The sequence below is a fragment of the Solea solea genome, chromosome 1 (assembly GCF_958295425.1).
Source record: "Solea solea chromosome 1, fSolSol10.1, whole genome shotgun sequence".
In the NCBI taxonomy this organism is placed as follows: domain Eukaryota; kingdom Metazoa; phylum Chordata; class Actinopteri; order Pleuronectiformes; family Soleidae; genus Solea; species Solea solea.
The window spans coordinates 37,420,239-37,432,220 of record NC_081134.1 but is presented as its reverse complement, the minus strand read 5'-3'; the positions used below and the strand labels follow the sequence as shown (position 1 = coordinate 37,432,220).

At 39.6% G+C, this 11,982-nt stretch overlaps 1 protein-coding gene across 1 annotated transcript; it reads left to right on the top strand.

The window, feature by feature from the left end:
- On the top strand, nucleotides 1-11,394 carry pxdc1b (PX domain containing 1b). The gene is made up of 5 exons (XM_058647552.1): nucleotides 1-739; nucleotides 8,010-8,101; nucleotides 8,194-8,311; nucleotides 8,423-8,534; nucleotides 8,994-11,394. The coding sequence occupies exons 1-5, from the start codon at nucleotides 484-486 to the stop codon at nucleotides 9,115-9,117; spliced, it is 702 nt and encodes a 233-aa protein (XP_058503535.1). The 5' UTR covers nucleotides 1-483; the 3' UTR covers nucleotides 9,118-11,394.
- Nucleotides 11,395-11,982: the final 588 nt, after the last annotated feature.

Sequence of the window (11,982 nt, the reverse complement as noted above, 5' to 3'; positions counted from 1 at the left end):
TGTAAGAAAAGCAACTGCTTCATCCAGACAGTGTGAAGTGAAATGCTGTGGATTTGGAGGAACACACATGACAGGAAAGGAGCGCTGGACTGTGAGACATTACATCAGCAACAACAGCTGATAGTTATTTGTTTTTTTAACGATCGTGCAGATTGTGATGGGGAAAATAAACAGTTGACACGGTTAAAATCGATTTTTAGGGGCGTTATCTTCTCAAAGTCTTGTCTAATGTTTTTTTTTCTTTTTTTTTTCTAAATCATGCCACGTTGAGATTACGCATGTGATGGGGCTGAGCAAACACTAAGATCACCCTCCTCTGCGGCTCAAACTGAGGGAGGACTCGCCGAAAAGTTATCAGACTTTGTCTTTTTCTGCCCCGCAAACATCTTATTTTTCCACGCTTGTGCGTCTTTTTTCGACTACGTGCGTCGGCGCGCCCCAGCATGCTGCTGCTGCTGGGCACTGGACACTGACGCATGAGGAATGGCATCGGCTGTGTTTGAGGGGACATCGCTGGTCAACATGTTTGTCCGGGACTGCTGGGTCAACGGCATCCGGAGACTGATCATCAGCCAGCGCGGAGAGGAAGAGGAGTTCTTCGAGATCCGGACCGAGTGGTCGGACAGGAACATTCTATACTTGCACCGGAGTTATTCCGATCTGGGTCGGCTCTTTAAAAGACTTGTAGAGTCCTTCCCCGAGGACAGAAGAGACCTCTCCAAGTGTCCACTCATTGAAGGTTGGTATGATGGAAGTCGATGCAGAAATTTACAAATTCTCAGGGGCGTAGCTAAAACTTTATGGGGCCTTTTGCACAGGAGGCACCCCAAGTCCACCTCTCAAAATAACTATTTCTTTGTATTTTCTCCACCTTAATTGTGTTTTAACTCCCCCCAAAACAATTAATTAGTTAAAACATCTAGTATATTGATATTACTTTAAAGCTGCAGTGAGTAAAACTGTCATTTTTCTTGAATAGTAGGTTAACATTTCGGATTTTAAAATAAATCCAATCAAACTCATTTGTTTTGAGCAGAGTTTTTAAATGAATTCAAACAAGCTTTCTGCCTTTACAGCTTCTCCGTTGTCTCCATTTCCTCCACTTGACAAAGAAATCATTAAAACTGGAACATTTTTGGTTTGTATACAAAAATAGACGTCTGAAAACATCATCACGTCGAGGTTCGGGAAACATCGATCCACATTTTATGGACCAAACAAATACTAGATACCTCTGATCTTTGTGAACAGAAATGATGTGACATTATTTATGTGCTGCGTCCTTCATAGTCAAATTAGCCCAGGGAGCATTTGTGTGTATACAGTAGCAGCGCAGGGACGGGGCGGGCGGGACAGTAAACATTTATCACGTTAAACTGCTGCGATCGTTGTTTTCAGTCACACCTCAACCTGTTTGAAACCTTTACAATATCCCTGTTACGTTTGCCTAACTTCACGTAAAAACAAACCCAGTGCTGTGCGAGAATGTCACCCAGTGACACAATATTTAAAATAAACGCTAAATTTAAAGCCTGAGTGAAATATTTAACCCCAGGTTCATGTTGGTCATATAAATAGTTTGCTTGGCTGAAACATAAATGCACTGTTCAATGATTTTTCTGCTCACTCTTTAGCATCTTTTGGACAGATATGTGGAGGAAAACTTTGCCGCCTTCTCAGGAAAACTCTCTGCAAAATAATATCCCTGTTTTGTCTCACCTCAAATAGCCCAACAGCTGTTGTTGTGTTTTTTTTTTCCTTCCTACATTTTTGTGGAGAACAGTCAGACACTGTTTCCAGAACAGCTGCATGGAGTAAAACTACAAAATGTGTCTAAATTTACCATCATATTATATCTATAAACCACAGTATATGCATAAAGTCATTCATGGTGTTTAAGGAGCTGATTTGAATGTAGGAAAACATTTAGTTTTGGGGCAAATCTGAACAAAACGGCTTCAGAGCCGTACATGCTTTTGTTTGAACAGCTTAATAATTAACACAATTCTCTCTGGGATGTTACATTAGCAGACCTATCACATAGCCTGAAGACCACAAGGCCAACGTGGTGACAGCATGTTTTTAATCCTTGTCAATATTTAGAACCTCAAATGCCAGTGGGAATTTTTCTTTGGGTGCATAAAATGTAGTTTCATGGGAAAATACCAAAAGCAGCCACTCGGATTTCCATGTGGAAATTTCCTCTGCATAGCTAGGGTTATGGGCTTGGGGGGTAAAAAAATAGTACAGTTATGAGGCCAGTACATTGATCAAATATGGCAGAGACTCTTAAAATGACAAATGCAGGTGTGTAACATGTGAGTGACACAGAAACACATGCACTTTTCTTATTTAATGTGCCAAAAACTTGAATATACACATAACTCTTGGTCATAATTCTGCATCTGTGAGAAAAAGCTGAGCTGTGTGGAGCTTAATCAGCGTTGTGTGAACTACTTGGAGGATGATTTGAATTTAGAGGTGGTCCTATCCAACTATTATTTTTGTAATGTTTATTTAAAAGGTTCTATCTACATCTGCTGCGACATAAGAATGCAAAATATTATGTTAGTTTTACAACAGACGAGACTAAATGACCTCAAAATGTTGCCGTGACATTTACTTGTGACCTGTATTAATTTCTAAAATGGTATTAAAGCAGTATTGTCAGAGGGCAGTGCTGTTATTTTGAGCAAATACTACTCAAATAACTGACAGATTAATTTACAGATATAAATAAATTTTGTAATTTAAAGGTACTTATTCCATATAGAAGACACTGGCTAATAAGCCGAAATGGAAGTAAAATTGGTGTTACTATGACATTTAGAAATCTTCAACCACTGGCATAAACGGCATATGACCATGTCATCATTGATAGTGTATGTTTAGGTCATTTGCCACTGTCTTATTTTGCACAGATTGCATCTGATTTGTGTGCATTGATGGCACATGCAAATGCACGTCTGATTTATTTCCACATACAAATGAGGCCTGCTTATACCTTCATTGGTCATATATCTGAATTGTTCCTCATGGCAGCACAAGATCAGAATTGGGTCACTTGCACCGTTCCGTGTAAATGCAGCCTTAGTCGTTTCGTTACTGGGCAGTGTTTGCCATACAGTAGTTTGAACCGATGGCCCTCTAAGTTTGGATTTGACACTGTGGTGCACTCTTGCCAGTGTGTTTGGCAGCTATCCGAGCACACCGACACCCCCCCCACACACACACACACTCTCCTTGGCACTGCCCCGTTTTGTCTTGTCGCACAAAGCTTATATAAATATTTTGGAAACACCCCTTCAGTGGCGGCCGGAGAGCTTTGCTTCTGTGACTGCAAAATAGCGGACAGGTTGTTTGACAGCTCGCTGCTTTGCCTCTGCCAGTACGGCGTGCAGTGCATTTTGGGAAGAGACATTTCAGATCCCATGACTCACTTTTCACTCCTGTCTGCCAGTCGTCATATTCTCATTACAGCTAATAGGTAAAAGGGGCAGTGATATCGACGCTTAAGCAGACATCAGCGTTACTTTAGCAGGGACTCGAGCCTGTTTGACATTTTCATTGATGGATCGCAAACCACAGGGTTGCTAACATTCCCTTAATGGCCCTTCCTTAATTCCAATCTCTGCTCAATATTTCATTTACATCCTGTCTATATACCATTCAGACTGAACGTCCTCAGACTCTGGTCTTTCTCAGTCCACTTTGCTCCCGGTTTCTGTCTCTGCTCGTGTTTTCCTGTTTCTCTGCTGCAGCCAGGCAACAGGGAAGGCGTGCAGCGCCTCCAGACTTATGTCATGATGAGACGGCCAGTGGGAGGGAAGTGGACATCCCATATTTAGTCCCGCTGCTCAGCGAAGGCCTTTTGACCTCAGAGTGCGCACAGACAGGAAGAGTGTGAGCCACTTATGAGGAATGTTGACTGTGTATGAAATCATTCCCGCAATATTTATTCACTGCTCCCTTCATAAATTCTCAGTTGTTTACTCATGTGTGGTTATCAGTCAGCGTCCGTCGTGAATCTTAGTCATCACATTAATAATTTAGGCCGCTATTAAAGCGGAAGCATTGATCATGTGATTTATTTTTTTGGGATTCACATCCGTTTGTCTGTGTTTACAATGGAAAGACAACAGGGACGTGTTATGTTAGTGGAATCATGGGACATTATAGTCATTGCTGCTAACAATAAGCTTATTTATTACCATAAATAATGATAGTAAAATGTGATTTTATTATAATTTGTGTGGGAAATGTATTAAAGCTGCAGTTGGCTGGCAGGAACACTGGAAAAATAGTTAAGTTTCACCCACAGGTAATTAAAAATACACGTGTTATGGGAATGTAGCTCTGTCTTGAGCTCCAAGAACCTTTAATTGCATTTATTATTTTATTTGATCTTTTTTTGGATGTTTGTGTTGGTGCAGCCAATCAGTAACGTTTGTTAGGTTTAATTGAAATATGCTCAAAAACATTGTTAAAAACATGTAGATTCAGTGCTGTGAGTATTTTTATATTTACCAAAGTGAGGATCGTGGAAAAGAGGCTCTGTTAAAGCCCCTGAATTTGCACTGATTGCAAACAACTTTAGTTAGTGACAACCACGAATAATTGCTGTACTTGATATTTGAATACTCAGTAGTCGGCAGTAACTCTGGCCACACAGACACAAACAGTACAGTGGCTTATACACGCAGTCCAACGAGGTGTGATGTCCTCGGTTTTCCGACATGGCCTTCCAGAAATAACATGATGACAAAACTACAGTGAGTTCGTGGTCAGATGATAACGTGTTATGCTGCCGACATGTGCTTATCGGATCCATGCAGAAGATAGTTGTGAAATAGCTGTTGAATAATCATCTGATGACGATGACTTGGACACAGTGCAGTTCCTCTTATTGTACTATTATTATAACTAATACAATAAATAGAGTATGCCATGCTTTTGGAGAATAGGTTGGTCAGTTTAGTATAGGATTTGTTAATTGTCATCTGGTCTCATAATAATAAATAAAAATAAAAATAATAATAATAATAAATAAATAACAGTAATAATCTTTGTTGGATTTAACCATTTTGGTTGGACAAATACAGATGATTTAGCCAGTTCTCCAAAAAACACAATTACATAATGGCTAAAATGTTGTCCTCAGTTGCCGTCAATACAAAATGTGTATTAATTATGTATTGCTTGAGGATCACTGATGCCAACAAGCTGATACAGGAAATAGGCTCTCATAGTTTAATGGCGGAAATAGACTCAGTGACCTTGGCAAGAACAACGGTTACTTTTAGTTTACATTTTCCAGAGCCACCCTGTAATCATGACAAACATAGCAAGTCTGACATTAGATACACACAGATGAAAAGTTTGGTGTGCAATAGCCAGTGGTGTGCAGTGATAACATCCTGAGGTAGAGTTGTTGTTTCACTGCCTTTGTCAGTTTGTATTTTGGTGATTCACTGTTTCACAGCAGGACAGGAGGTGCAGTTGGAAGCTTTTCCACTAATTAGTGGCGGTGACTCATGTGAAACCCACATATCTTTTATTCCAGGTTGTTGCTCTCTGCACTTCTCACCCACAACACTCTGAATGCTGAAGAATCTTTCCAGGTTTTGCCTCCACGTGATGGCAAGAATTACATATTGAATCTGCGGCCTTTTAACGTTGTCTGCATTGTGAAACTCCAAAGACAAATATTGATTAATGTGATTAAAGCTTGTCTTTATAATGCAGAATATTCCATTTGATTTACATAAACGCTGAAAGAACTAACCCTAACGGGTTGGGTAGATGATCCAGATGCAGTTTGAGGTTCAGGAAAGGTTGACGTGTTACTGGGTTTCTAGTCATGATACAATCACTCCTCACATCCCCCTGGGAATGATGTCATCAGTGTGGTCCATTATAAATGGATGAGCTTGTGACTGTGCATTGTGTGTTGGCTTTGGGCCCTGACTCAGTGCTTCTATAACCAATCAGTGTGTCACTCAATTTCTTCTGAAGCACTGACATCAGTCCAGCTGCTCCTCCTCATCATCATCATTCCTCTTCCTCATTGTCACATCCTTTTTTTCTTTTTTATCAATGTGGCAGTAAATTGTGCTTAGCTTGCTGTTTACCTACAGGCAGTCATTTATTGAAAGTGCTTATTTTTCTACTTCCATCACCTCTTAAATTACACTCTCAGCATCACCGTGGATTAACGTATCACTCAAATACTGTCATTTTGTGTCTCTACCCGATGTCATTACTTTACTCTAGTACTGCTGTGACACACATTTTAGCATTTAAAGTGGAAGATTGACAGCATTACCGAAAAGTATGGTCTATTTTTTGACTCTCTATACTTTGGATATATAAATATCAGGGGGTGTTGTTCATGAGAAGGTTATGATAGCAAACAGACCACCTCCTTTTCTGAAAGTGCATAAATCCAAACCATGGCTGGCTTTGTGTGCCCTGACCTATGGATAGATAATAATAGGCTGATGCTAGTAAAGGTCAGAGTAGCTGCCCTTTTTTATCGGCCATGCACAGAAGTAGTGTGGAATTCAATATTGCTTGCCATCTGGAGTAGGCAGGTCATAAATAAACAAACATTTTTCTGTGTAAGACACTCCAAAATACCAGAACACCAAGGTTCCAGCACAAACAATGCAACAACACAGTGCTTTAAGGCTTCATTTGAGCTAAATGCTAACATCAATGCAATGAATGATAACACACCTTGAATGCTAATATTATTATGATAACACACTTTCACAATGTTAATGCCAACGTGGTGATAGTTGGTTAGTAATGTTAGTCAAAACTAATATCTACAATAATCTTCATTGTAATGCTAAACTGTCATAGTTTGGCGTTTTAGCATGCTAATGTTAGCAAAAAAGCATTCAAAACACAGTTTACAAAGTAGTATTTACTCATATTATTGGATGAATTAAAGTGACAATATGATGTTGCCATTTAATGAAAAGTTAATCACTTATTCTATCAGGTACCAGCGTAATAGTGGGTTACCACATGTCATGGTGGTATTGAAAACACATTACTTTGAGTCATGATGTGAGTGAGGCTAAATATTTTTAACACCTGACCTAATAATTGCAAATTGATCATTTTATTTGTCTAATTATATAATTATAGGTCTACTGCTGTGTCATTTGTATGTATTATTATTGTTATTAATAATAATAATAATAATAATAATAATAATGATAATAATAATAAAATACATTTTATTTGTTGACGCCTTTCTGACACACAAGGCCACCTTACATAAAAACACACAAATACAACATAAAAATAGAATAAAATACAGTAAAAAATAATAATAAAAGACAATAAAATTCGACAGTGCTGTGTGGTCAGTGCGTGTATGCTTTTCTAAAACGGTGAGTTTTTAGTTGCAATTTGAAATGTGGGAGGGAGCCTGTGTTTTGGAGGTCAGGAGGGAGGGAATTCCAGAGGTGGGGGGCAGAGTGGCTGAATGCTCTGCTCCCCATGGTGACAAGACGGACAGGAGGGACAGTGAGGTGGATGAAGGAGGAGGATCTGAGGGTGCGGGCAAGAGTGGATATGTGGAGGAGATCTGAGAGGTACGGAGGTGCAAGGTTGTGTACGGCTTTAAAGGTGAGGAGCAGTGTTTTATAATTGATGCGTTGTGTGATGGGGAGCCAGTGGAGCTGCTGTAGGACGGGTGTGATGTGATGGATGGAGGGGTTTATGAGATGATATGGGCATCAAAGTTCTGAACCAGTTGTAGTTTGTGGAGGGTTTTCTGAGGGAGACCATACAGAAGTGGGTTGCAATAATCCAGACGGGAAGTGACAAGACTGGACCAGGATGGTGTGGTGTGAGGAGTGAGATAGGGGCGGAGACGGTTGATGTTGCGGAGGTGGAAGTAGGCGGACCGGGTAACATTATTGACTTGGGATGTGAAAGAGAGGGCGCTGTCGAGGATGACGTCTATTTATTTTTATATTTGTTTGTTTCAGGGCTGGTAAAAATCAAAGAGGCAAATGACATTGAGGAGAAACTGAATGAGGTGGAAAGACTACTGAAGAACGCTATAAACATGCCGTGCAAGGTAAATTATTATGTTATATCAGTGCTTTATTAGCATTCATGTTTATTTGTCGATTGCTATAAAGAAAATCGCTTAAACTAATTTCTCTGTAGTATTCCAGGTCAGAGGTCATGTTGACGTTCTTCGAGCGGTCACCACTGGACCAGGTGCTGAGGAACGACAAAGTCCACAGAATCCAGCCGTGTTTTCAGAGTCCAATCAAGATATCAGGTACATGTCTTATCGAATTATCTTTTTTTGTAACACACAAAGACATGATGTCATCCTAAATGTCGCGATGAGTCGACAGTTGATTTAACTTTGCACTCTGTGCCTTCTTAGAAATCATGCGGTCCAATGGATTCTGCCTGGCCAATACAGAGACCATCGTGTTCGATCACAGTATCCCTGAGGAAAAGGAGAGACCCTCATCTACAGACTCTGTGGAGCATACGTACGTATTAACAATACATTATGACAACATATAAAACACAAGTAAATTATGATCAGTGCCAACATTATGCCATTGCACCACAGGAGAGTCACATTTGCAGCATGACACACATTCCTCGCATGTTTTCCTTGCATGTGAGGATTTCCTAGTGTGCACTTGGGTGTACATTAAGTGCTCTGTTGATTGAAGACGTCCTTGAATGTGAAAACAACCAACACCCTACCACCCTACCCCCTTAAAACGCACCACAGGAAGTGTGTCTGTGTACAGTTTCCTTCCCTGGGTGTGTGTAGGACACAAAAGAGGAACACATTCCTCTTGGTAATTCACTCTTTTTAACCACTGCAATGTTGTGTTGTTTAAAAAAAGAGGATGTAGACGGTAAACAAGAAGCGCTCAAAGGCATGTCTTGATCCCTTGGCTTAACTACATGTGTTCTGTCTGTCACTTTATTGTCAGGTATGAGGACGGATCAGAGTTTTTGCCGATGGAAGCAGATGTGTGCGATGAGGAAACGGAGGCGTATGTCACCAACCTTTCCTACTACCATCTGGTTCCATTTGAGACGGACATCCTGGAATGAGGAATTTACACAACATGCCACTGCAAGTGGAGAGTGGATGTTGGGACTGAGGAACACACACATTCTTAAATGGATACAAGCTATGCACATAGCTGCTCCGAGATGCTGCTGCTGCTGCTGCTGTGTAGTGTAGTGTAGCATCCTCAAAGGTCGCTTAAGGTTTTAAAGCTCATGTCAGAGTCGGGCGGATGAACAGTATGCACCGAAACGTTGAAAGAATTCAACAGCAAAACAGCTTTTCCTCGATATCACCAGTGTGCCTCATCCATGGCCTTATTTGAGTATGAAAACAAATCAGAGCTAAGGCTTTCAGCTGATGCAGTGCAACCTCTGGCAGCCACTTTTAAAGGCCTGCAATTGTTTGGACCACTTATTCATACTTTGTATGAATTTACCAGCTCTTTTTCTTTTTTTTAATTTGTTTGTCTTTAGTGTTTAACTAAGTGGTGCCTCTACTTCAGTCCACTTTTGTCAATATTAAAAGAGGAGATCTGCTTCTTCTCTTTTCAGTTTCTCCTTCAAGGTTTTTATCCACAGTGATGCAACCCTGCTGTCACGAAGCTCAGTGTATGATGTTTATTCATGGTGTATTTTCCACCAGCATTTAAAAAGTATTTTTTTTGTTTGTGTGTGGACCAACTTAAAATTAATAATTTTATTAAATTGCCTTAATATGCAGTAGATACTTTGGTGAAACTAGGTAAGAAACGGATGTTTTCGTAGTCAAATTTAGCTACCTCTAAGCTAAATGAATAAAAAAACTATATGAATTTTAAGATAAAACTATTTTTTTTGGGACTTAAAAGCTGCTGTTAATTATTCTTTGTAGGTGCATGCTTCCCTTTCATGTGGTTGATGGACCGCTGTCTGTTTAAAGTGCCATTTTCATGTTTTGTTTTTACGACACATTTAATACCGTGTTTTGAATGTCATTGCAACGTTTTGACTGAATGATGTGTGTGTATCGCTGCATATAATTGTGGCTTGTTTCTGTTGATAGTAAAGCCATAATTTAACGTATCGGAGCAGAGAATGAGTGTTGACGTTCTGTGGGTAAGTGAATTGTTTGTCTGCCATTTTTGCAGTTTCCTGATAAGTGATGAAACGGGGAAAAGGAATCTTTGTCTAAATGGGTAAGATGATGGGAGTGGATTCCTCTCAGACAATTGACTCTGAATGTGGGAGTCTGTGAAGGAGGCACACATTCTTCTTTTCTTCTTACGACAAACTTGCTGTACTTTCTATTGGAAAAGTGTGGACTAGGCAAACATTAAAATTCCCGTCTTTTATGTGTTTTACGGCTGCTCACACAACACATCACTTCTGTCAGTGAAACTGTGGAACTAAGTAAAGCATTATGGGTTTTGAATGCAACTGAAATGTCAATAATACATTATTTGTGTAGCATTAAGTGTAAGGCATTCCATCTGAATTCATTGTTTCGGCAGTGTCGCCACCGCTGAGGTCACTGTGGCTCGACAATGCAGGCGAACAGCTTGTGTCCAGTTTTCTACACTCCTAAATACAAAGGCATTCAGCCTGCGCAATCTTGGCACACAGGACTTCTACGGGACAGTCCTCTGCATGAGGCTGTTTTGTAACACAGTCATGATCACTATGCACCCCCGTGAGAAAGTACAGCTCCTTCTCAGTGTGTGAAACCATTTCATGCTCTTTTCCCCCCCTGTCTTTCTTGTCTGATGTCTTGAATTGATGGATATTCTTTGAACATAGAGGTTTCTGTTGTAGAAAACAGCATGGATTAAGGCATTGATTAAGATGTTTCGGTAACAAGGAACTCGGATTTGTCATTTAAATGTCATAAAAAGGTCAAATTTACTCTAATAAAGAGCTGCTCTAATTGTCCTTGTATGAGCTTGTATTCAAAGATAAATGTCTACTCTCTTCTGCAGTCAGTGCTTTATAAATAAGCTGCCACAGTTTCCATGAAGTTGTGACTAAAATCCCCGAAAGGCTGGTACTCAGTTTAATTTATTTGTAAACTCCAGTCATACTCTGTTAAGCCAACCATTCTTCTTCACTTTTCTTTTAACACTTTTCTATGTTTATGTTTTAATGTTTTTTTTTTTTTGCGTGTGATGTTCTGGTGTGTAAATGTGGTTAAAAAAAAAAGAAGATGAAAAGACTGACTGAAATAAAGTGTATGTTTGATAACTTTATATCCAATGGCAGTATTAGATACAATTTATTATTCCCAGAGCTTCTCAAACAACGTAATGTTTTCAATAAAACAAATGTGTACAATGTTGTGAAAAACATGGCAGGAGTTCATTTATTTGAGTCTTCCTGTTTGCCAGATGGAAGGAAACTTGCAGTTTGGATTTTGCTTTGTGTTAGACTGCCACCTTGTGGGGAGAGTTGATCATCAACATGATCGTTACATGCAATGTATTGTTTTTACATTTAAGATCTACAAACATGTCTCCAGTTTCAAATACTTTATGTATTTTCATAACAGTGAAAGGAATGAAATCCAGGTGTGACAGCAGTATAACATGTACATGACATGGTACAAATATTGCAGGCTACAGTGTAGTACAAACAATATACGTATACTATAAGTTATAAGATCAAAAATATATGAACAATTCATTCAAATAATTCGAGAAACGTAAACGTCTTTTAAAATCATCCACGTTAACCAATAATGAGTTCCTGCAGACTGCAGTTTCAGGAACCTACACTCCAGTCCAGTAGGTGGCGGTAATGTGCCTCTAAACAGATTGGCCAGCCGCAGTTTCACGCATATGGTTTCACGACCCCAGTTTTGAAGGGTTCGTTCCACCCATTTATTATTATTAAATGCTTCTAGTTTTAAAAGGTTTATTGCTTTCGGTCTTTGCA

Excerpts from the sequence above, each read along its gene's own strand:
- pxdc1b (XM_058647552.1), top strand. The coding sequence starts at position 484 with ATGGCATCGGCTGTGTTTGAGGGGACATCGCTGGTCAACATGTTTGTC. Across the intron at positions 8,102-8,193 it reads CTATAAACATGCCGTGCAAG|TATTCCAGGTCAGAGGTCAT; the intron begins GTAAATTATTAT and ends ATTTCTCTGTAG. Across the intron at positions 8,312-8,422 it reads GAGTCCAATCAAGATATCAG|AAATCATGCGGTCCAATGGA; the intron begins GTACATGTCTTA and ends GTGCCTTCTTAG.